Source organism: Acartia tonsa, chromosome 1, assembly GCF_053477335.1.
Source record: "Acartia tonsa isolate MP-2025a chromosome 1, ASM5347733v1, whole genome shotgun sequence".
Classification (NCBI taxonomy): Eukaryota; Metazoa; Arthropoda; class Copepoda; order Calanoida; family Acartiidae; genus Acartia; species Acartia tonsa.
Genome location: NC_137260.1, coordinates 41,063,532 through 41,089,366, shown reverse-complemented (window position 1 = coordinate 41,089,366; position 25,835 = coordinate 41,063,532). Strand labels below are relative to the sequence as shown.

The 25,835-nt window shown below is 31.6% G+C and overlaps 1 protein-coding gene across 4 annotated transcripts in view; it reads left to right on the top strand.

The window, feature by feature from the left end:
- The window catches only part of LOC145319615 (cell adhesion molecule Dscam2-like), a 194,267-nt gene that overhangs the window by 125,129 nt on the left and 43,303 nt on the right, over positions 1-25,835 (top strand). For all 4 annotated transcript variants that reach the window (XM_080161875.1, XM_080161853.1, XM_080161884.1 and 1 more), the window contains exons 31-36: positions 2,522-2,590; positions 2,885-2,930; positions 3,273-3,336; positions 3,677-3,851; positions 6,300-6,369; positions 9,100-9,169. In XM_080161875.1, the coding sequence (XP_080018001.1) occupies positions 2,522-2,590; positions 2,885-2,930; positions 3,273-3,336; positions 3,677-3,851; positions 6,300-6,369; positions 9,100-9,169 (494 nt within the window). The remainder of the gene's footprint in view (positions 1-2,521; positions 2,591-2,884; positions 2,931-3,272; positions 3,337-3,676; positions 3,852-6,299; positions 6,370-9,099; positions 9,170-25,835) is intronic.

The following is a 25,835-nucleotide window of genomic DNA, read 5'->3' as shown; positions in this document are numbered from 1 at the left end:
AAAAGGTATATCATATAAAGATAGATTTGCTAACCCTTTATGACTGTAAAGGCTTGACCATGTGTATTCTATTGTTCCCATACAGTTTAATATTGCCTGAATATACTGTAAAAAAAGCGATAAAATCTAAATTTAAGAATTTATTCTCATATGATTTATGAGGTACATTTTCATACACTGATTGGTAAAAGGGCATTTTATTATTAAAATTTTCGTTAACACCATTTAATTATATACAAATATGGTATCTAAAGTTCTGTTATAATGTCTTTCATTCTTTGGTTTCAAACTGTGGGAATTTTATTAAATCTAGATTGGTTGGTTCAAACCAACAGTTTCCTATCAACGAATAATTAAATCTACAACAGGGGTATTTTTGTTTATTATCATTTTGAATGTACATAAATGTATCTTTCATTGTCTTATCCCTTAAGATCCCTGAGACACTTGATAAAACAACCAATCAAATTTCAATAAATGTCATCGAAGTTGTTAAGCCAACGAATAAGAAAACGTTATTGACTAGCATAATAAACAATCTAATTTCCAATCCCTCCATGTTAGGAGTGCCCTAACCCAAACCTCATTTTGTATGACAGATGTCTTACTCTAAAGTAATGTCAAATTTTGCTAAAACATGCTCTTAACATTTAAAAGGTTTCTTTTATAGTGTATGGGATTTAGACGAAAAAGACAGGCTTTGGGCAAAGTGTCTAGCCATTAAAACATTAGGTTCTCTGAAAATTTTAAACCGCATCTTTATTAAATCTAGGTCACGGTTAGCTTGCTTAAAATTATATTATTGATGTTTACTTTTTTGATACTTGAAATTTGTATTTTACACATAATGAAGAATAACATGAACATTTACTCTAAGATACATTAGGGAAAATATATACAGACATCTGTTTTTTATACGTACATACTTTTATCTGCCCGCTTTTTGCTAAATTTTGGCCGTTTATAAGAAACAAGCATTACATTATTTATATAAATATATAGGTCTATAGAATAAGATAAATTGGAGAGAAATGTTTGTCAGGGCTCGGCAGTTGCAAATTTTTATTGCTGCCTAGCTACATAATTATGAATTAGTTTGAGAAAAAGCGGCTTAGTTGTGGTTTATTTAAAAATTAAGATGTTGTGAATTTCCTTGTCTTTTCGCAGATATCAGTAGCTGTTTTATCTACAGATTGTTCAAATATTGGGATTTAGCAGCTAGAAAAATGGATTCAGAATATAATGGATATTATGTCGTCAACTTAGGTTGCTGACAAGGAACTTATTTATTGGACAATTCGTTCATCCAGTAGGAGGGAATGGACTATGGTAATAGGGATAGGTAAAGGAATTGTTATTTGAGCCCGCTGCGGTTTTGACTTTATTATAAAACATAAAAATCTGGCGTCAGATCCACGTAATAATATATCCATTGCTAAAACTTACTAGATTTAGTATAGCAGGTTTGTGCGGCCGTGGCTACTTTTTCTACAATGTAAAATTATATAGATAAACCGTGTCAGAAATATTATTGTAAAAGTATCTACAAGAAGAAAAAGTTCAATATTGTTTTTCAAAAAAGTTTTGTTGCCATGGAACATTGTGAAAAAAAGTCTTTGCAGATACATGGATAAATTGACGTATAGATAAAATAGGAATTAAACCATGCAAAAACTAAATCAATCCATTTATCTATTGGGATATATTGACCATTCTTTAATTGTTATTGTTAATGTAAAGTTGTTAAAAAATACTATTTTTTCTACTTGATAAAAGGCGTTTTTAGCCTAAGTAAATAGATTTCAACTACAGATTTTTTATTGACAATTTAATTTTCAAATCTTTGGAAAACTTTATTTGGAGGATATTTATATTTCAATTCCCTGGGGAAAATTTTAAGTTTAAAAGTTGTCAATGTAAAAATTACTTTGAACGGAAAAAGATTCAGAATTTCAAAGTCTGATCAAAGTCTGGACTTGATGTAGTAGAGTTCGATTCTTAAATAAACATAAAAAGCTCTTCTTTGAAAAAATAATTTCAAGGGATATTTTATCGAAGAGTGGTTAGTCTATCATACCTCCAAATACAGGGATCTAAAGGGATAAGACATTGGCCGACAAATTAATGTACATCCAAAATAATTAAATATAAAATAGGCCCTTCTGTAGATTACAATTATTGGTTGAAATGTTTTGACACTTAACTTAATGAACCATACAATCCTAATTCAATAAAAATTCCAAAAGTTTTTAAGCTAACGAATACGAAAACGTTTTAATAAAACTTTGGGGACTAGTGTAATAAACAGCTCAATGTCCCCTCCTCCCCGCTCCAAATATCTAAGAACTTTTCAGGATCTATAAGAATCCTTCCTGTTAAGGAGAACAAAAATGTCTATTGTGATATACACAAAGACAGGCATCATACATTTTTTTACACAAATAATTTTGAAGTTTTTCAGGTCTGGGCTTTGGAATCTAAGTAAAAAACTATTTTACTTTTACATTCATTTTTTGTTCAGGAGAGATACACCATATCAGTTCTTTGATGTTGACAGATACCATTGGGATAAAACTAGGCATAGATTCAAGTAAGTTATTATAGTTTTTCATCGCATCGTATTTTAGACAGCTTCCGGTGATATTAATACAAAAAAAATAGTAGATTCAAACCAATTTTATCAGCCGTAGGCTCGGTCTATCAAAACTGGTATTAATTTTATGATTTTTAAAAATATATGTGGAAAATTGTCTGTAATACAAATTAATATAAATTAGTCGGTTTGGAAGCCTTACTGATAAAATAATGTCAATATAATGCTTTTTGTGAATGATCTTTACAAGACCTTTTCTAACAAATTATCCTTATGTTTAATTTCTTCTAGGATAAGACGGTTGAGAAAATACAGCAAGTATGAGATCGTTGTACAGGTATAATATTGAACATTTTTTAGATAATGTAAAACCAAGAAGGGATGGAGAGAACATTGGATTGTACTAGTACCCAAAGTTTTATAATAACGTTTTCTTATTCGTTGGCTTAACAACTTTTGGGTTTTTTATTGAATTTTGATTGAATTGTTTAAGTTTAGTGTCCAATTGTTTCAACCACTAATTAAACTAAAACTACAAAAAGGGGTAATTTAAGTATTATCATTGGGGATGTACATCGATTGATAGGTCATTGTCTTATCCCTTTAGGTCCCTGATCAGCAAACTTCAGTTAATCTTTTGAGGATTTAGAATTATCAAAAATATTTTTTTTTTTTTTAGGCTGTGAATAGGCATGGAGAAGGACCTTTATCTGATATTGTTGTTGGACAAACACAAGAAGCAGGTTAATATTTTATTTTTAAGTTTATTGTTTAAGTTTTCTTCGCCCATTTAGCCAAACCTTATGCACGCCAGTGCTTCTGTATATCTCAAAAATAAGAATCTACTAGAAAACTAAAGCTCAATCTGTACAAAAAGAACAAAATCTTCTTTTGGGTTTAATTACATGTCATGTAAGATGTAAGACTACATGTAGGCCTCCTTGAAAAGTTCGGTGGGGTGTTAGAGAAGGATCGAATGTCCACTAACAATTTCTGTTTTTGAGTGTGGTTGTTTCTTTCTAACACACAGAAAAAAGCTATTATTTTTTAATAAAAATTGTAATGATATTTTTTTATTTGAAGCCCCTGAAAGTGCACCTGAAGGAGTTGAATGCCTGCCGTTGTCCTCAACTGGTGTACACCTGAAATGGCGGGCTCCGCCCCACAATACCTGGAACGGTCAAATCCGTGGGTACCGAGTCCTCTATGTGCCTTTTCCAGAACAGAATGAAGTACCAGCTAGGCTAAATACAGCCAGGTAAAAAATTTATCTTTTGTATCCAGAATTAATTTTTCCTCAAAACAATTAAACATTGAAAGTAACATGATAATTACAGTCTTATCGAGTGGCGTGCACTTCGATTCTTCGGGATAGGAAGAGGGGGTTAAATTCATGTTGGAGTGAATGCAGTCCTTCCTCATATCTTGTTTTGAAAAGGGTGGGTAAGGCTAACACCCCCCCCCCTACCCCTTACTGCACGCCTTTTATTCACATGTTGATCTGATAATGAAAGAAAAGTTTGACTAAAAAGTTCTATTACAATTTTCTTCAAAGGGAGGGAGGGGACATTGGGCTTAAGTTATACCAGGGTCTCCAAAGTTTTATAAACATGTTTGGGCTCATTCGAGGGATTAACTTTGGGCACTTTTATTTAATCTCAATTTGTACGATCATTAATTGTCTATTTTCTTCCACCAATAAATATAATCTACGTCAGGGGTTATTTTGTTAATCGTAATTGTACATACATCAACTTATCGTCCATTGTCTTTTTATTTAAAATCCCTGAATTTTGTATTACTTCCTTATGTCTACCTTCCCTATTTCCTATATAACTTTCCCTGAAATGTCAACAGTGCGCTATCATATCCGCTAACTGACCCAAAAATAAAATCATAATTCTTTGTGTTCTAGTTATTAGAATTTGCAAAAATCATTGTCAAATTATCATATCGACTTATTCTAGATAGAAATCAGATAACCGGTTTTTATACAATTTTAAATATTAACAACATCAAAAGTGCTTATTTATCAAGAATTGCTATGAGGTGAAGCATTTTGAGTTTTGATGTACACCAAAATTACAATACATAAAATAGCCCCTATATAAATGCATTTTACATCCCCTATTATGTTAAATAAAATTACCACCGATGTAGATTAAAATTTCAAACACTAATAGTATGGAACCATCGTCTAGCACAATAAAAGTACCCAAAGTTGTTAAGCCGATGAATCATATAATGCGGGTTTAAAACTTTGGGTACCAATTTAAAGTCCAATGTCCCCTTCCATGATTATGACAATATTTAACATTATTGTGTTTTGCGATTATTATTTTTGTGAATGTTAAAATGGGTTCTTATGCGGAAATAATAATTCAACCACATGTCAACACATATCAAAAGTTTTCTCATAATCATCCTTCTAAATATTGGCTAGCTTCTGTTAGCAATGATAATATGCACGGATGAAGGGATACATAATCATACTTTAAAATCCTGGCTAGCTTCTGTTACCTATGATAATATATCCTGGCTAGCTTCTGTAGGCAATGATAATATGCACGGATAAAGGGATACATAATCATACTTTTAAATCCTGGCTAGCTTCTGTTAGCAATGATAATATGCACGGATAAAGGGATACATAATCATCCTTTTAAATCCTGGCTAGCTTCTGTTAGCAATGATAATATGCACGGATAAAGGGATACATAATCATCCTTTTAAATCCTGGCTAGCTTCTGTTAGCAATGATAATATGCACGAATAAAGGGATAAATAATCATAATTTTAAATCCTGGCTAGCTTCTGTTACCTACGATAATATGCACGGATAAACGGATAAATAATCATAATTTTAAATCCTCGCTAGCTTCTGTTAATATGCATGGATAAAGGGAAACATAATTTAGTATTTGTACTGTTATTATATCAACAAAACACAATCCTTTTATATAGATAAATTCACTTTAAAATTTTGGAGGTGATGCCTACTTTCGGTCATTTTGTCTACGTATATATCAAGCAAATGAGCTCTAATAACAATGTATCTTTTATATTTCAGCTTCCAATTTGCTTATCAATTTTTATTTAAATAGCTGAGAATATTTTTACAAAAGTATATTTGTCATCTCTGTACTCTTTCATGATATTGAAAAAGAAGCTTACAAGTTTTCTCAGCTGATAAATAGTATTAGGATAATTCTAAAGATTTTTCTAAAATGTATATTTTATTGTATTTTGTTAATTTTAGTTACACTCATATATACTTTTACAATTATTTTCTTTGGGTATAGTCCATTTCGTGGCAACGCCCCTAAGTGGGCGATTCTTCACAGTAGCTTTTTCTCATATTTCCAGCCCCTGCTGGGAGCTCTAACCCTGTAGGGCCAATTGCGGGGCAATCACCTAACTCAATATAACCTAACCTAACCTAAAATAACCTATTTTAAAAATACGAAAGGGACTATATCCTTTTCTTTTTTAACGTTACAATAATATAAATTAGTAAGGTTCTATTTGTCTGTCCGCTAAGATCACGCTAACAGCTGCACCAAATGTGAATGGGCAGGGTTTTCTTTCTAAAAATACATTGTGTCCCCAGAGGATAAGGGCACTGCAACTAGATTGGATTTATAGTATGAGAATGTGTCGTCATTAACTAATTTTTTTATTATATATTTAAAATGTATCTGTTTAGATTGAGTGCCGTGATAGGAACTACTACTGCTTTGTCAGGCCTTGCTCCCATGACGAATTATAGTATACAGGTATTATTTAGTTTAATGAATGTGTTATTACTTGGATCTTACACCAGATTATCATGTACTCAAATAAAGTGATACTCCCTGCTGGCCAAAATAATAATCCAACCCCTTTTACCACATCCCCTCTTCTCCTGCTGAATGAACGAACTAACCAATAAATAAGGTCCAAATTAGCAACCTAAACAGCCGACCAATTCTTACCTGTCAATGCATCCACGTATTCAATATCCATTAAAAGATAATATTTAACTTCTTATGGTTAAATTTCTTAGAGGATAGGGTGCTGAACTTGTAGGATACAATATGATATTTATAAAAGAAAATAATTATTAAGAAACATACATTGGCAATAAAATTAATAAACAAATATAAATTATTCAATTAATCTTGTATTCATACCAATAAATACTAATGAATACAACAAATTGATTATAATAAAACAATTATTACATTTGTAAATATTTCTATGGGTCTTTGAGTAAATGTGTTTTAATGGATATAGAATATACGTGGATATTATGACAGGGGATAAATTGTTGTCATATAGATTGCTAAAATGGACATAATTTATTGAACAGTTCATTGATCCAGTAAAAGGGGAGTGGATACAAAACGGCGAAAAACAAAATGACGAAATTACAAAACAGCGAATGTTACAAAACTGCGAAATTACAAAACAGCGAATGTTACAAAACGGCGAAATTACAAAACAGCGAATGTTACAAAAAGGCGAAATTACAAAACAGCGAATGTTACAGAACGGCGAAAAAACAGCGAAAAATAATATACTATAAATAGGACTTATAAAAAAATCTACAATCAAAAAAAAAAAATTTAAAGAAAATCTTCCAATTTTTGTTCTTTTATATATAAAGAAAAATGAACCACTTTATCTACTCAGTGATCCGTGGGTTTATGAATGAGGAGGATGCCCTGGCTCGCTCCAAGTTTCCAGAGTTATAAGCCAGAAAACATGAAATAGTTCCTATTTGGAAACCAGGACACTGTTTAAAATTCACTTGTTTTTTGTTTTTGGATACATAAATTGTTCATTGATTTAATGTATAATTTGTTTTCTCTTTGTTTGAATAATAAATTAAAGAAATACCTACATAGTTATATTTTTGTAACAGTCGCTGTTTTGTAATTTCACCGTTTTGTAACATTCGCTGTTTTGTAATTTCGCCGTTTTGTAACATTCGCTGTTTTGTAATTTCGCCGTTTTTTTATTCGCCGTTTTGTATCCACTCCGCAAAAGGGGCTGGATGGGATTGGGTCGAAGTTTAAGCTAGCTACATGTTTTACTTTATTAGAGAACATGCTAATCTGATGTAGGATCCAAGTAATAATAAATCCATTTGTGTTTTCTATTAATGGTGTTAATGAATATATTGCTTTTTTATGCTTAATTATTTTTATGTATGTTTATTAGTTTTTCAAGGCCAATTATTTTAAAGAAAAACAATCTCGTATATGGCCAGCCATAACATGCAAAAACATATGATTTTATCTTTGTTTAATTTAAAAAATAAAAATAAAATTAAGCTAGCCTTAAGGTAGACTAATGAGAACTGGATATTTTGATTTATGTCTGAACCAACTCTTGCTTTATTGAAGTACATGATTATATGGCCAAATGCCCTTCAGACAATCAGCGATTGATTGCACGACCATTGTCTGAAAGTCCTTATTGTACATGGTAATGAGTTGCGCCTGTTTTAAGTCAAGGCGATCACCTGCTCTAACTATTTATCTTGCGCACCAGACATAGCAGCAGAAGGAACCATCTATAAATCTGTAGTAATGACAAAGTTTTAGGCCGAGATCTCCTTTCCGACAATGAGCGTTTGTGCTACGTGTTACTTCGTTAATCATGTGACTGTGTAATACCTATGGTTAACAAAAGAGAGTAGATTAATTCCTAAGAAAGCCTTTTAATCAACCTAAATGTAAAATGAATGTGGTATCCATTATTATGTAAGGTCAACCAATTTCTATAAAGACAGTATGACCTCTCTGCCAATTTTTTGATTAAATGGTCGTGGTATATGTAAGGGATCTAAAGGGATAAGACAATGGCCGATAAATTAATGTGCATCCCAAATGATGATACATAAAATTTACCCTTTTGTATATTACACTTAATGGTTGAAACGTTTAAACATCCAACATAAAGAACCCACCAATCAAAATTCAATAAAAGTCCCGAAAAGTTGTTAAACCAACAAATGAGAAAACCTTACTATAAAACTTTGGGTACTAGTGTAATGAACAGCCCAGTAACCCCTCCTTCACTGGGTAAATGTACATGGTAAATGTACTGGTTGTGAAAATATGGATATTTTAGGACAATACCTGTCTTTTATCTGGGTAGCAGGGAAGTCTAAGCCCTTTGTTTTCAATGGGGTAAAATAAGGGGTATCAAAGGTTTGATAGGAGTAATCTAATGTATTTTTAAAAATTTTAAGGAGGTAAACATTTCTTTACTCCCCCCTCCCCCCTTGGACGTATATTCAAGTCAGTGTCACATTTTATTAGTGCAGCAACATAAATATCGGTATCTCAAAGATTGTCATTTAAAATGACAACAAATGTACGCACTTAAAAATATAAAAATAGACGAAACTTTTCAAATATTAAATAAACTATTGAAAATTTAAGATATTTGCTTTTCGAAATTTGGCTTTTATATAATTCTTTTACTATTAACCATTTTATCTTTTTGATTTTCAGGTATTGGCGTACACAGCTGCCGGTGACGGACAATTTTCAGCGGCAGTAACCTGCTCAACAGAACAGGACGGTAAGTTTCTTATCTTTAATCTTTTAAGGATTTAGTTAATGGACAAAATTTCAGAGGTTTTTTAAAACAAATGGTAAAACTTCTTACTGCTTACTTAGCTGAATTTCAAATCAAATTTTAATTCTTAGGGGGGAGGGGGGGGGGGGTAGATGTTGAAACCTTTACACACTCCATTAAAGACCACCCTGATATAAACAATAAACAGAAAAGTATGTCTTTATAGAGATTTTTCAAGGCAACGTAAATAAAGTGAGAGAACTTTTTTTACCCTACTTATAGTTATCAGAATTTAATGATTAATGGCTTATTTTCTTCATTTCATAAGACCATTAATAGAACAACAAAAAAATATTTAAACCATGTAAAAAAAAATAAGTTACACTACTTTTTCTTTTTCCTTTATTCTTATCAATTCTAACTATATCTAACTATCTTCATTAGCCGTATTAATTATCAACTCTTAGAGTTGATAGGATGAAAAAGTGTATCTTTTCCTAATGACCTGTACATTTTTTGTGGATTTTTTTATTGACGATAATGGCTATCAAATAACTCTTTAAAACGTAAGTTTAAAAAAAATATATTCTACATTACTTCTTTGGATAAAAAATTTCAAGATAGAAGAATAATGTCAACCGCCCAACTGTGTTAAGCCCTATAAATTGGTTCCCAAGGGTAATTCAACGTTTATTAGTGCCTTTACATACCTATTAGTACTCAAAAGAAATAGGGTCACTACACGCAATAAGTATTCTTTATCTCTAAAAATCACTCACTCTTTTTCATTTTTATATTTTTATGTTAATTCAATACTTAATAGTGCCTTTACATACCTATTTTAATACCCACAAGAAATAAAGTCACTACTCCTAATTAGTATTCCATGCATCTATAAATCGCCCACTATTTCTCGTTTGACATTTTTAAGGAAAATTGAATACTTAATTGTGCCTTTAAAATATAATGAATATTTAAAAGAATTTATGCACACACGCAATTATCAGTCTATAATACGAAGCCATACTTCAAAATATTTTCTCGACAACTTTTTTAGAACTTAACTTAAAATCAGCAGTATTTTTTTTCTTTCTTTTAGAAGACAACTACAAAATAATAGCTGGTAAAGAATGTTATGAAAATTAATCTCCTTGTTTTAACATTAATTCCTCTTCCACCCTTTAGTCTTGTTACATATGCTTTATTGTTGTACCAGGAAGCTTTTATAGGTTCTATAAAATTAATATTACAGTATAATATCTCCTTTAGACAACCGGTGATGAACTGTAATATGATTGTACCATATTCACTAAGGAATTCGCAAATGGCCCTCTGCCAAAAATGTTGGGGTACAAAAGTTTTCATTAGTTCCTATTTCTTTTCTAATCATAACCTCTGGTTTCTTATCAACTATCTCAACCTTATAATATCAATGAAAACCATAAATTTCTATTAATTATTATCATTTCTTCATAGAAATTATGGCGGGTTCCCTTAAGGTGCCTTGTGGAGCACTGAAATCCTCCCTTTGTTTATTTTAAAATAGATTGTTAATAAGAGATGAGGGTAGTTTTTCTTGTGTTTTTGTTTACTTTATGTCAGGTTAGGCTAGGTCATATTTAGTTAAGGGTTGTCTGGCAGGGTTAGGATACATCAGGTACAGGCGTTGCATGGGTTTTGCAAAGGAAAAAAAGCATACTCCTTTACAATCTCCATATGCAAAATAAAATCTTTGAGGGTAAATGCAGTCTATCAGGTAACAGTCTATCAGCATTAAAATTAAATAAACCACATAAAAATATTTTTTTTTTAAACTAAAACAATCCCTGGTCCTATGTGAAGCTTTCCGAAAAAGGAAAACTTAATCATTACAGTAGTTATAAAAAAATAAGTTTCAGACAAAAAAAAACCTACTATTTTTTATATCAGGATATGTAATTTAACTTTTTTCTAACTAGTTTTAAATATTTATTTCCTGATATGTATGTTAAGCCTAAAATCAAATTTGCACTGCACACAAAATCAACACTTTGGGTGGTTCCTAATGATCATATAATTTTGATTTCACAGTTAGATTTCTACCTATACTGCCTGTAAAGGTAATGTTATACAATTGTTGTAAAGTCCTTAGAAACCGCTATGATCCCTGCATAATTTCTTGACCTAATCTAATTCTCTTACATACCATGGAGGGAGAGGACATTGGACTGTAAACTATATTGGTACCCAAAGTTTTACAAACAAGCTTTCCCATTTTATGGTTTAATTACTTTTAATTTTGATTAATTGTTACAAACTAGGAATAGGTATAACCAACAAGCAAAATAAATATAAAATAATATTTGGGGGGCAAATGGAGAGGTCGTCAATTTTACGATGTGTTGCCTCCCAACGACAGCTGAAAAACACGTATAGGTTTCGTGATTGGTAGAAGCTGGTTACAAACTAGCAGTATCCAAACTTTTCCACTAACATGTTTATCTATTTTGGAGGGTATTATTGATATATCTGCCATTGTCTTATCCCTTAACAACCCTGGATAACACACACATTAACACACACTTCCTCTATCTACATTCTCAAGAGAGACATTTTAATCAGGGTGGGTAGGAAATAAATAAGAGGGATATTACATCTGTATAAAAAAAAGTATTGTGCCTCCCAATTCATTGATATCATTGTGAAGATATTAATAATTTTAAATGGCTGAAAATATGATAAATATATCTTACTGACAAAACTTGCCAATGAAGAATTATTTTTAAATCAAGAGAGAATAAAGTAACTGCTGAACTAATCAACAACTCTTTCTTCCCCCTAACATATATTAATTACCTTATATCCTGGTAAAAGTAAAGAGAAATAGATATAGAAAAGGAGAAAGAGAAATAGAGAGTGTAAATAAACAAGGATGACTATATCCATAAAAGCGAAGCTCTAAACTCAGAAGGAAGGACAAACGATCAATAACTCTTGTAGAGTGTCTGAACTTAATAAGCAGAATATTAATTTCTAAGTACATAAATTTGTTGCAAAATTGTGCAAATATAGGACACAGTAAAAGGACATACTTTCTTTTTGAGGAATTAATTATAGCCTCGCCTATAATAATTTACCTTGTTTTCCTAAGAATCGCTAAAAAGTGAGAGAAAAAAATCAGCATGCTTCAAATGGACGTACGAACTTTAAGGTAACGATTAAAGAGTTACTACGCTTCCTAAATCATACCTAACGGAAAGAGCCAACCGTTACGGACTAACGGACGGACCGACCTTGATTACAGAAAAACTTCGCTTTTAAAAAGGAATAAAGAGTGTTAGTGGCCAATAACTAGATTACTAATGTTATATAGCCAAGTAATAGACAATTCATGAGGATAATAGATAGATAGATAATAAGAGAGAGAGAGAGAGAGAGAGAGAGAGAGAGAGAGAGAGAGAGAGAGAGAGAGAGAGAGAGAGAGAGAGGGGGGAGATATTAAAAGAAAAAGAAATATAAATAGTTAGATAAATAGAGTAAAAAATGGAATGAGAGATAATTCTAATCTTAAAGATAAGAGTGAGAAAGAAAGAAAAGTAGAATAAGAGAGATAAGAAGAGAAAGAGAGAGAGAAGGAGAGAAAGAGAAGGAGAGAGAGAGAGAAGGAGAGAGAGAGAGAGAGAGAGAGAGAGAGAGAGAGAGAGAGAGAGAGAAAGAGAAAGACAGAAAGACAGAAAAGAATTTCAAAATAATTTTACTTTTCAAAATCGAAATTAATTATTTTTATCGAATTTTTGTCTTGCATAAAGTTGAGCCTAACTAATGGTTTTAGGAAAATCAATTTTGAAGCGAAGAATTTGTGTATCATTTATTAGAAGCAACGCTACTTTTTAAATCATTCAATCCGTTATGATATGATAGATATGATTTACTCGGCTTCAATGTAAGATAAACGAATAATAATGATAGTGTTCCATAACTCATAATAATCTTCTTGTGAATTTTTTCCCATGATCTACTTAAACCCCACTTTGTCTATTCGTCTGTGTTTAGCTGTTCTTGTTCTAAACTTTTTATTAGTTTTGGTATAAGTTATGAATGTTGTCATCCTTGTTTTTCTTGAATAACTTTAAAACAAAGTTTAGTTGAGTGAAAGTTTTGTGAATTATAAAGACTAAACTTCTCTAATTTGAGCAGTTAAAGGATTATTTTTAGTGCTATCCTAAAAGTGCTGATTGGTCATAGAATCACCCTCCCCACTTATTTAAAAAATTTATTGATAATTAGGTTCTTTCTTTATCTAAACCATTTTTTAAAAAAGGGGTCAGATCTTTGAGACAATTTAGGAGAAACCACTTTTTTCCCTAATTTTAAATTTCTCGTCAAAACTATGCTGAATATCTTATTTTTTTAACAAGCTATTAGAACAAAATTTATTATATGCACAGATTTAAGTAATAGTATGTCTTTTCATAATGTCTTGTTTAAATACATTGCCAATAAAACCATTAGAAAATTCTTCCTTGTAAATACAAATTAGAAAGAAAAAACTTAGTTCATATAATTGATATATTTAACTTTTCTATGATATAAAACTCCTTTAAACACTCTTTATTTTCAATAAACATAGTTTTAAGTAAACTTTATGGAAAGTTACATAAAATTATATGATATACTCATAGATTAATAGACTTTGCAATTGTGAAGCTTGTGAATTTCTGTGTTCTTTTTTTAACAGTTGAAGAATAAAAAAAAATCTCCAATATAAAATCTTCCTAGAAAGTTTAATAAATCAATTCAATCTTTTTAAAACATCGATTGCTTAAAGTACATAATCAAATCTTTAAAACTAACATGTGATTATGCTCTAACTAATGTCAGCCTTCATTAAAATAAACTACTTGCTTATTTTCTACCATATTCCATGGTAAAAAGGTAGTACCTTCAGTTTCATCAATCTTTGTGTAAATTCAGGGATAAGGGATAGAAAATAGAAGGTATATTGAGGCAAATTTGCAATACCAATATTTCATCTTTCTATTGCCCTTGTACCATCCCTGTACCCTGAAGTTTAGAAGGTGTATTGTGGCTCATATTCAATGCAAATATTTCATCTTTCTATTGCCATTGTACCATCCCTGTACCCTGAAGTTTAGAAGGTGTTTTGAGGCTCATATTCAATGCCAGTATTTCATATTTCTATTGTCATTGTCATATGCCTACATCCCTTTAGTTTGGAGGTGTATTGAGACTCATATTCAATGCCAATATTTCACCTTTCTATTGTCATTGTACCATCACTGTATCCCTGTAATTTGAAGGTGTATTGAGGCACATATTCAATGCCAATATTTGTTTTCTATTGCCATTGTCATATGCCTACATCCCTGGAGTTTGTAAGGTGTATTGAGGCTCATATTTAATGCCAATATTTCATCTTTCTATTGCCATTGTACCACCCCTGTATCCCTGTAATTTAAAGGTGTATTGAGGCTCATATTCAATGCCAATATTTCATCTTTCTATTGCCCTTGTCCTTTCCTATATTCCTGTAGTTTGGAAGGTGTATTAAGGCTCATATTCAATGCCAATATTTCATCTTACTTTTGCCATTGTCATAGGCCTACATCCCTGGAGTTTGGAAGGTGTATTGAGGCTCATATTCAATGCCAATTTTTCATCTTTCTATTGCCCTTGTCCTGTCCTATATTCCTGTAGTTTGGAAGGTGTATTGAGGCTCATATTCAATGCCAATATTTTATCTTACTTTTGCCATACTATAAATCAGTACTAGCAGGGACATGGACGGTCATGATAACTAGATTAAATCGCTCTCAATTAAATTTGTTTTGTCCATTGGCTTTGCAACTGCAAGGGTTTAATTATCACCTGCATATATATTATTTTTTCAAGGAGAAAAAATTAGGAGGGAGAGGAAAAAGGGGATAGTTTTTTATCTAGTCTAAAACCATCCAACCAAAAAAAAAAGAATAAGCTTATTGTGTAATCACAAAACAATCCTATGGACATTGGACAATCCCTAAAAATAGTAGCTGCACAATTTAATTTTTAATATGAATTAATTTATTTTTTTTATTATTTGTCCCCTTCCCTGAAAAACATGTATGCTAAGGCAGGCACACAAAAGAATGTTTGCAAAGACACGCTAATGGCTTTTAAATCTATGTATATTTAGGCCTTCAACAGAAAGTAAAGTAAGTAAAATATGCATTGTTATCAAATATTTGAAAATTGTATTGATGAAATACATTTTAACCAACAAAAGATCGATTATCATGATTATTTGATTTATGTTAAAAGTTTTTTTGTTACTTTCACAGTAAGACTCTGGGTTGAGTACAGTAAACCCCCTCCCCCAATATTATTTTAGATTTAAAAATGAAAAGATATTTTTTTAGTAGCGAAGCTACTCTATAATTCACTTTGTCCGTCAGTCCGTCCGTAACGCTATGGGGGAAATGGGATTTACTCAGCTCCTATAAAAGATAGAAAGCTGAAATTTTTTGACAACATTCCCATTATTAAGGAGCACAATTAAGTATAAAACATCAATGGCGGTCGGATTGCTTTTTATCAGGTTTTAGGCTATTTTTATATTTTCCACATTTTTCCTCATATCTTTGGTGTTTATGGTCCGATTTTCAAACTTTTTTCAGTTAAAGATATCAAAGTTAAATTTCCCATCGTTTGAAGAAAACAACGATGACGGTCAGACTGCCTTTTTGCAGGTTTTTGGCTATTTTTATATTTTTTACATTTTCCCCCATATCTTTGGTGTTTATGGACCGATTTTCAAAATGTTTTCAGTTAAAGATATCAAAATTAAATTTCCGGTCATTTAAAGAAATCAACAATGACGGTCAGACTGCCTTTTTGCAGGTTTTTGGCTATTTTTATATTTTTTACATTTCCCCCCATATCTTTGGTGTTTATTAATCGATTTTCAAAATTTTTTCAGTTAAAGATATCAAAATTAAATTTCCCGTCGTTTGAAGAAAACAACAATGACGGTCAGACTGCCTTTTTTGCAGGTTTTTGGCTATTTTATATTTTTTACATTTTCCCCCATATCTTTGGTGTTTATTAATCGATTTTCAAAATTTTTTCAGTTAAAGATATCAAAATTAAATTTCCCGTCGTTTGAAGAAAACAACAATGACCGTCAGTCCTATCCACGAAATTTTGTGCTTCTCTACTTATGGATGTTGTCATCCTTGTTTTCTTCTGACCGGTCCCTACGAGGGTTCTTAACCATGCTCTTTAAAAATAAGGCGGGGGGGGGGGGGATTGGTCCTGAAGAGGGAATTTTAGTAAAAATGGTGGTTTCCTTACTGATCTTTTATATAGAAGAACTAAATTAAAATTTTATATATTTTAGTTGAGTCTGCAATGCATTCTAGTAAATAAATATAGAAATAATTAGAAAATACATACATGGGTATATATTACACCTAAATGTTTGTTAAATTCTATTTATAGATGAAACATTAATCCTCATCTTTAGTTCTTCTGCAAATATTTCTCCCACGCCATGGATCAAAGAATAATCACATAGACAAGAAAATAAATAGAGTAAGAAGCAAATAACATGTGTTATCATAGACTATTTACAAGAAGTATTTTACATTACATTACTGATCTCTTCCTCCTTGGTTCACGAGCTTTTTACAAGAAGTGTTTTATATTGCATTACTGATCACTTCCTTCATGGTTAGTGGTCTTTTTACGAGAAGTGTTTTACATTACATTACGAATCCCTTTCTCCCTGAATCATGGGCTTTTTTCAATAAATAATTAACATTATATTACTGATCTCTTCTTACCTGCTTCATGGGCTTTTTTACTAGAAGTGTTTTACATAACATTATTAATCCCTTCATCCCTGTCTCATGGAATTTTTACAAGAAGTGTATTATTATATATTTTTAAATTGCATTAATTATCCCTTTATCCCTGTTTCATGGGCTTTTACAAGAAGTGTTTTACATTACATCCACAAAGAATTTTCTCATACACTATCATTTCTAGGCACAGGGGTATTTGTTCAGCAAGTTTAATTCAATATTTAATAATACTCACAAGTAGTACATAATTAAAATCTCTAAATGTCATAACTCATACCCTTTCTATAAACTTGGAGAGAAATATACATCAAAAGACTATGTAAAGACTAAAAGTTACACATAAAAAATTCAAATAATCTATTATAAGAATTATGTAGAATATAAGGGGATATTATGATAAAGAAAAATTTATCAATTTAGGTTGCTGTTTTCCTGTCAATAATTAGTCAGTCCGTTCATACAGTAGGAAGGGAGGCGAATTTAACTTTATTAGAGAACATGAAAATCTGGTGTAAGATCCAATTATAAGTAGTTTTTGTTATCTACACTTTCAAAACACATTTGAAATGCAACAATCGCTGAAGTAAGAATGAATAGGATTACTATTTATAGTATTTAATCGAACACGGCCAATAGATATGAAGAAATACAAATATTGTATTTAGAAAATATATGAAAAAATGTATGCAAGGCGAAATTGATATACTTTTCTGAAAACACAACTATGGATGCATACGGACTCATGATTTAGATTCAAAATTGAGATGATTTTAATTATTTTTGTATAATTTTAACTTTATCAACCTATCAACATTTTTAGTAAACACAGTTTGAATTTAAGGAAATTTTTTTTGTGATGTATTAATACTTTTTACGAGAGTTATAATTTTAAAGGAGACATATGAAGATTTAAATACAAATAATAAAGAATAAAGATGCATCTTGACATTGCTTAACTAGTAGCTTTGCTCGCTCCTTTTATTTTATAAAAGTAATATGATGCTCACTGTGGGCTACAATTGAATCAAGACAAAAGTAAGTGCCGAGCCCTGGGACCTATGTAGGGTGAAAATAGACATCAATTCTTGATGATTCCAGATGGAGACAAAATATTTCAGCGGGGTCTTTTAGTTTTTTTTCAATTTTAAGTTCTGAAAAAAAATAGAAAAAAATATGAAAATCTTTAATAAAAAACAAACAAAAAATAATTTTCAATATTTTTTTTCACAAAAAGATTCAAACAACTTATATAAATACTATAAGCTTTAAAAAAATCACAATTTTCAAATTTAGACTTTCAATAAAAAGATTTGTAGAAAAAACCTAACAACAAATTCTAACATATTTCTGATCAACATAGCAATAAAACATCTTTTGCAAAATCTTTATCATCAAAAATAAATAGCACTTACTAAAGACTTTTTTTCATTTAAACTTATACTTTTCACATTAATTCACTTTAAAGATTGAATTTTTTAAAAAGAAAGGTTGCGTGATTTTTTTATTCATAATTAATTGCCTAATTTTGAGATTCAGATAAAAAACTTTACTGCTTTATATCATGGGATACTCTACTAGCAGCGGCTACGCCTCTAGAGGCATATGAGGCCCTTAGGTTGGGGGGGAAGACGAACCCCCCCTTACAATTACAGTTTTTTTTTAATGAAAAAGTTAAAAACATTTATTTTTGAGAGTTAATTCTCTTGGGATAGTGATGGTACCCTTCCCCAAAATAGTAATAAACCTTACCAGGACATATAAGAAGCTACCATGTAAAGGAGAACCATATTGGTTCAGTGGTTAGTGAGATCCCTTAGTGCACAAAGACTCACATAGAACCTGTTACTTTATTATAAAGATACATATATACACAGAAACTCTACAATCAGAGTATGTCTGTTTGTTCATCCGTCTGTATAAAAACAATACAGAATATATTTTTTTTGCTAAAGCGGCTACGCCCTTAGAGGCCTTTAGGGGCACTTAAGAGGGAAAGAAGGGGGGGTTAATTCTACAACTATATTTTTATTTTAGGCTTAAAAAGGAAAAGTTTTGTTTGTGTGTTGTGGTCCTTTTTTAAGGGGCGATTTCTCTTCTCTTTCTCAAAAAAAGTTATGAACCTTCCAAGGACCAATGAGAAGCTACATAGTAAAGTAAAAAAAGAACCATATTAGTTCTTAAGCATCAGAAAGATGGACAAACAGACATCAATCTATTTTGTATCATAAATAGTGCTTTAAAGCAGTGAGAGAAATATCATCTGGACCAATTTAGTTCTTCTTTATTGACCTATCTTTTGGACTGATAGGATCAACATATTAAGGAGTAGTTTAGTGTCTATTAATCCTTATATAAAAGTAACAGTTTCTGTGTCTGTCTGTTTGTGTGTGTGTGAGGGTGTCTGTCGGTACCGAAGATTCTTTGTAACCGCTTAACTGATGTAGTTCTACTTTTGGTTCCAGCTTTTCATGGTCCTGAGAAGTTTTGAGTTTAGAAAAAAATGAGTTCCTACCCAACATTTAAAAAAAAACTTTTTCTTTTACATACTATAACTGAAAGTAGGGGAGGGGTCAACTTCCCCCCACTTATCAAGGGCCTCTAGATGCCTCTAGGGGCAAAACCGCTAGTGATAAAATAATTTTTATCTTGAATTTTGATTAAATTGTTCTTTTTCCTTTTAATAAAATATAATTGTAATTATCAACCTCAAAGAATATCCAGAATTAGGTAATTGGATTTAACAAGGGAAAAAGACAACATCCATAATTAGTGAAGCTGTTAAGTTTAAAAGAATACAAATAAAGAAAATAGCAAATGTAATATACAGATGCAAAGATATATTAATCAGAGCGAAATGGGACAATGGACTGTTTATTACACTAGTCCCCATAGTTTAATATAGCAATTTGTTATTCGTTGCCTTAACTACTTAGGGGACTTGTTGCGATTTTTGTTTGGTTGGATTATTAAATTAAGTGCCCAACGTTTCAACCATTAACTGAAACATACAGAAGGGTTATCCATGTATCATATTTGGGAATGTAAATCAATTTAGCGGTCATTGTCTTATTCCTTTAGATCCCTGAATAGTAATTAACAATGATCAATGGTTCTTTTTTTTCTATGTAGCTTCTCATTGGTTCTTGGAAGTTTTATAACTTTTTTTTGGGAGGGTACCTCCACCATCCTAGGAGAAATCAACCCCTAAAAAAGGACCCCATTTCACACACAAAAAATAACTTTTTCTTTTTAAGTCTAAAATAAAAATCTAGTTGTAGAATTCAACCACTTCTTCCCCTCTCAAGTGCCCCTAAAGGCCTCTAGGGGCGTAGCCGCTAGTACCAAATAAATATATTCTGTAATATTTTTATACAGACGGATGAACAAACGGACATACTCTGATTGTAGAGTTTCTGTGTATATATGTATCTTTATAATAAAGTAACAGGTTCTATGTGAGTCTTTGTGCACCAAGGGATCTCACTAACCACTGAACCAATATGGTTCTCCTTTACATGGTAGCTTCTTATATGTCCTGGTAAGGTTTATTACTATTTTGGGGAAGGGTACCATCACTATCCCAAGAGAATTAACTCTCAAAAATAAATGTTTTTAACTTTTTCATTAAAAAAACTGTAATTGTAAGGGGGGGTTCGTCTTCCCCCCCAACCTAAGGGCCTCATATGCCTCTAGAGGCGTAGCCGCTGCTAGTAGAGTATCCCATGATATAAAGCAGTAAAGTTTTTTATCTGAATCTCAAAATTAGGCAATTAATTATGAATAAAAAAATCACGCAACCTTTCTTTTTAAAAAATTCAATCTTTAAAGTGAATTAATGTGAAAAGTATAAGTTTAAATGAAAAAAAGTCTTTAGTAAGTGCTATTTATTTTTGATGATAAAGATTTTGCAAAAGATGTTTTATTGCTATGTTGATCAGAAATATGTTAGAATTTGTTGTTAGGTTTTTTCTACAAATCTTTTTATTGAAAGTCTAAATTTGAAAATTGTGATTTTTTTAAAGCTTATAGTATTTATATAAGTTGTTTGTATCTTTTTGTGAAAAAAAATATTGAAAATTATTTTTTGTTTGTTTTTTATTAAAGATTTTCATATTTTTTTCATTTTTTTTTCAGAACTTAAAATTGAAAAAAAACCAAAAGACCCCGCTGAAATATTTTGTCTCCACCTGGAATCATCAAGGATTGATGTCTATTTTCACCCTACATAGGTCCCAGGGCTCGGCACTTACTTTTGTCTTGATTCAATTGTAGCCCACAGTGTGCTTGATTGTCTGTTTTTGTGTGACTTAAGATCTGGCTAACTGCTTGACCATTTTAGTTCTTCTTATAGGTCCAGGGAAGGTTTTTAACTATTTTTAGATGAAGGTACTTCCACCCTCCCAAAAGAAATCACACCTTGTAAAAAAAACGGAGTTTAAAAACTTTTTTAAAAAGCTTTAAAATATCTTTTCTTCTATAGATTTAAACACCTATTAAAAAATAAGACAGTGATCTTGAATAGCACCTGCAATAAATGCAAAAAAAAGTCTTCCAGGATAGTTAGCAAGTGTGGCGTTGGGAAAAAGAGATATGGGATTATGTCTTTACCACAGAGTAAAGGGAATCGTTATTTCTCGCATCGTAATATATACACTTTTAACAGTTATAAATCTATCTCAACCATATATATATTTGATATATACAGCTTTCCGCGGATATGAAATGTATAAATATAAGATTAAAACCAGTTTTTTTGCCCCGAGATGCCGAAGCTAAAAAAAAAAGTTTTAATTTTATGATTGTACATTTTTATATTCCTAGAAAACTGGATATAATACGATGCTAGACATAATTTTTCAGCATGGCTGAGAACCGGTTCCAATCCACCGGATTACTCGGTTTCAAAGCGATACGGGAAAAGATAACTATTTTTTTTGTCATAAGATCAACTGAAACTTTTGATAAGATTCCCAATACGTTAATTGGCCAATTAAAGAAAAATGTAAAAAATCGTTTTACAGATCTTGCTTTACTAGGAACTTGTAAATAGTAGGGGAAGAATGGGTTGTAGATTTATTTGCCAATAATTATAATAATAAAATCACAGACATAATTGTTATCTTATAAATCTTTGTATAGCTCAATATTATGATAATAATTAAATCTTATTAAATAACGCTTTGTTAAAAATTACAATTTGACTAATTGGACCTACCCTACATTCCTGATTTTAACACTAAAAAAAAAAGGGGGGGGGAAATATCCTTTTAGATTTTGGTTTGTGGAGAGAGAGGGGGAAGGGGGGAGATAATCTACTGGGGTAAGTATGAGGTATGGGAGTAGGGATTAAGAACAGGGATCTAAAGGGATAAGACAATGGCCGATAAATTGATGTGCATACCCCAAGAATTAAACACAAAATTATCCCTTCTGTAGATTACAATTAGTGAATAAAATGTTTTTACACTCAACTTAATGAACCAACCGATCAAAGTTCAATTAAAGCCCCTAAATTTATTGAGCCAACATGATTAAAAAACTTTGGGGACTTGTATCCAATATCCCCTCCCTCCCTGGATTGCGGGAGGTGGAGTAGAACCTGGCGGGGGGAGTGTATTGGCAGGCAACATCACCTTACAACATCAATCTTACCTTCAAATCTATTTTCATGTAGATACAAAGTATGCTTTACTTATTTATACATTCTCTAGTCAAATAAGACAAGATTTTTTTCTTACTTCATGCAACTTTACTGTGCATTTAACCCTTTACGGTCGGGGGGGGGGGCGTTAAACGCCCCCCCCCCCCATCCGGTTTTTTCTATCTCTTTTTCTGTGTGTGAAAGATAAAGAGCCCAAACTGCGTGACTTTTTAAGTTTGGGTATGACACATAACCGAGAGTTAGAATTTTTTGAATATCTCCATCCTGGCGGGCACAGGATGCCAGCAAACCTGGCAAGGTCATCCAGGTAAAGAGCAAAACTATTTTTTTGACTAAAACAAAGCATTTTATCTTACCAAAATACTAAAATATCCTCTAGTAGTACATCCTAATATTAAATACAGGTGTTCAAGTCAATTTCAGGTTCCAGGTATGATCCTGCAGTTCCTGATCCTCCAGGTCTCCAGAAATCTTTAAATGGCTCCTGTGGCCGCAATTTTTGACTTAGAGACTTCAAATTTTAAACTTAAGCTTTTCTCACATGTCTACATAACGTATTAAAATTTCATAAAGATCCACTGCCGTTTTCCCGATGACCGCCGACTGCGGCGGCTGGCAGCTGCCAAGTACAGCTGCGGCCGCTGAAATTTATATTTTGATATTTGAAATATAAAATTTACATAAAGATTAACATTTTCTGCAAAAAAAATTTTATTCTAGCTTTAAAAATAAAAAAATTACATCCGTTTGAAAAAGGACCTAAAAACAAAGGTTGTTAAATAAAAGGGTGAAGGAAGCGAAAATTGACCTTGACTTACTTAAGGTCGGAAGTTCATCATAACACAGGGGACTTACACAAAAAATTTTAGCCCTCTAGCTTTAATAGGAACTGAGTAACATGGGGGTGGGGGCGTTGAACGCCCCCCCCCCTGACTGATTAAGGTGCGGCAAGGGGCCCGACTGTAAGGGGTTAAAACAATATATACTTTTTGTAAATAATTGTAAATATAAATTTTCATAATTGTTTAAATAATTAGAATACAGAGTTGGGGAATAAATTCTACACTGATAAGCCCGAGCAAAATTTCTTTCTAATTGTAAATATTGAGAAAGAATTTTGAATTATTGAGCCAAATCCTATTAAATTACTTTGGCTAGCCTAAGAGTTATGGTTTTCTTGGCCTAACATAAACATAAAAGATTAAGTAAGAACTATAAAACCTTAACTTCAGGCTAGCCTACAGGATTATGCCCATTATCTTAGTAAATTAAGATTGTGTCGATGAATTTTCAGGGCAGAAAGTGTCGTGTGTGTGTCAGAGATGACGCCTCATACTTACAGGGATACTGGGATGGGATAATGGAGAATAAACTAAATTTTGCAAGGCTCAAAGTATTGTCTGTGTATCAAAGATGACGTCTCTATCTATTCAGGGATACACGGATGGGATAATGGAGAATAAACTAAATTTTGCAGGGCTCAAAGTATTGTGTGTGTGTCAGAGATGACGCCTCTATATATTCAGGGATACATGGATTGGATAATGGAGAATAAACTAATTTAGCAGGGCTCAAAGTATTGTGTGGGTGTGTCAGAGATCTGGCCATGAAAGATATTAAACGATATTCCTAAAAATCGGCCTTTAAGTTTTTAACTGCACAAATTTTTCCTTTAAATATAAGGAGAAATGTTTTATCTTCAATTCATATTTCCATGAATCACTGAACTTCAGAGCATAAGAACTTCTTTATGGGGTAATGGACCTTTGGTACATTGTGTTTAATATTTCATACAAACTTTCTTGTTTTCCTGATTCTCAACTTTTTTCTTTAAAACTCTGACTAAAATTTATTTTTTCTATTTAAATTTTTATAAAAGCTTTACTTACAGAAAATTCTTATATTGCCAGAAAAGTCTAAACATAATTTTGATTTTTTAAAAAGGCAAAATTAATTAATTCTTTTTTAGTATAGATTCGAAACCTATTAATATCCGCTGGATTAGAAACTGTCCTCAGCCATACTGTAATATTATGCATAGCATCGTATAACAGACAATTGTCCACGAAAAGCTGTCTATAATACGAGTCGATAAATAACTATTCTTATCAATTTAGGCTATTTTGTTTGTTTAATCGACACGTTGTAATGGTTGGGAAGGAGATTTGATTATCAGCCAATGCCCTCTCCCTTTCTAGAAGTCCTATTAAGTACATAATCTGTATGATAAGTTTGATCAAAGTAAAGCGAATGAGAGGTACAGATAAGACTGCTGGGAAGCTGGGATTATTTTCTTATATTAAACTGGCAATTACACTTATACACATAGCTTTTTAACAACCTCATCTTATTCATTGGCTCAAAAACTTTGGGTAATTGTATTTCTTGGTTCCAGACTAGTAGTGTCCAATCTTTAAACCAATACTTTTTATCTAAAGAAGGGGTAATTTTGTCCATGATCATAGGGGAAGTACATAAATTCATCGTCGATTGTCTAATCCCTCTGTATTTTAGGTCTAGGACATATATTTACTATATAACACCATTCTGTTAATTACATTAGGTATATAATATGTGGATAAAAAGAATAATCAACATTTGCAAATTTTAATAGAATATCTTTTTAAGAGAGGTAAAAACTTTCTTCCTCCCGACTCTAAGATTAGTGTATAAAGGAAAAGGGGGAGTAAGAGAATATTGTCTGTTAATTTCATCTACAAACCTTTTTTCTATCAAGTATTTAAAATCTATTAAAATAATATTTTTACTTAAAAAAACTACAGGTAATATTAATTTATCTATCCCTGTATCCCTGTAAAGGTTATTATAATGTGAATGGATATAGATTATCCATGGATATTATGACAAAATTGTCGTCAATTTAATTTGCTAACATGGAACTTTCTAATTGGTCAGTTCGTTCATCAGTAGGAGAGGAGGGGATGGGGTAAAGGGGGTGAATGATGGGTATCGTTATTTTAGCTCGCTACAACTTTCACTTTACTAGAGAACATAAAAATCTGGTGTAAGATCCAAGTAATAATACATCCAGTATGATGTGTAAAGTGAAATATCTTGTTAAAGTGAGTAGAACCAAACTAAATCATCTCCGACCAACCTCAAATTTTGATAGCAAGTAAGAAGGAAGGGAGGAGACATCGGG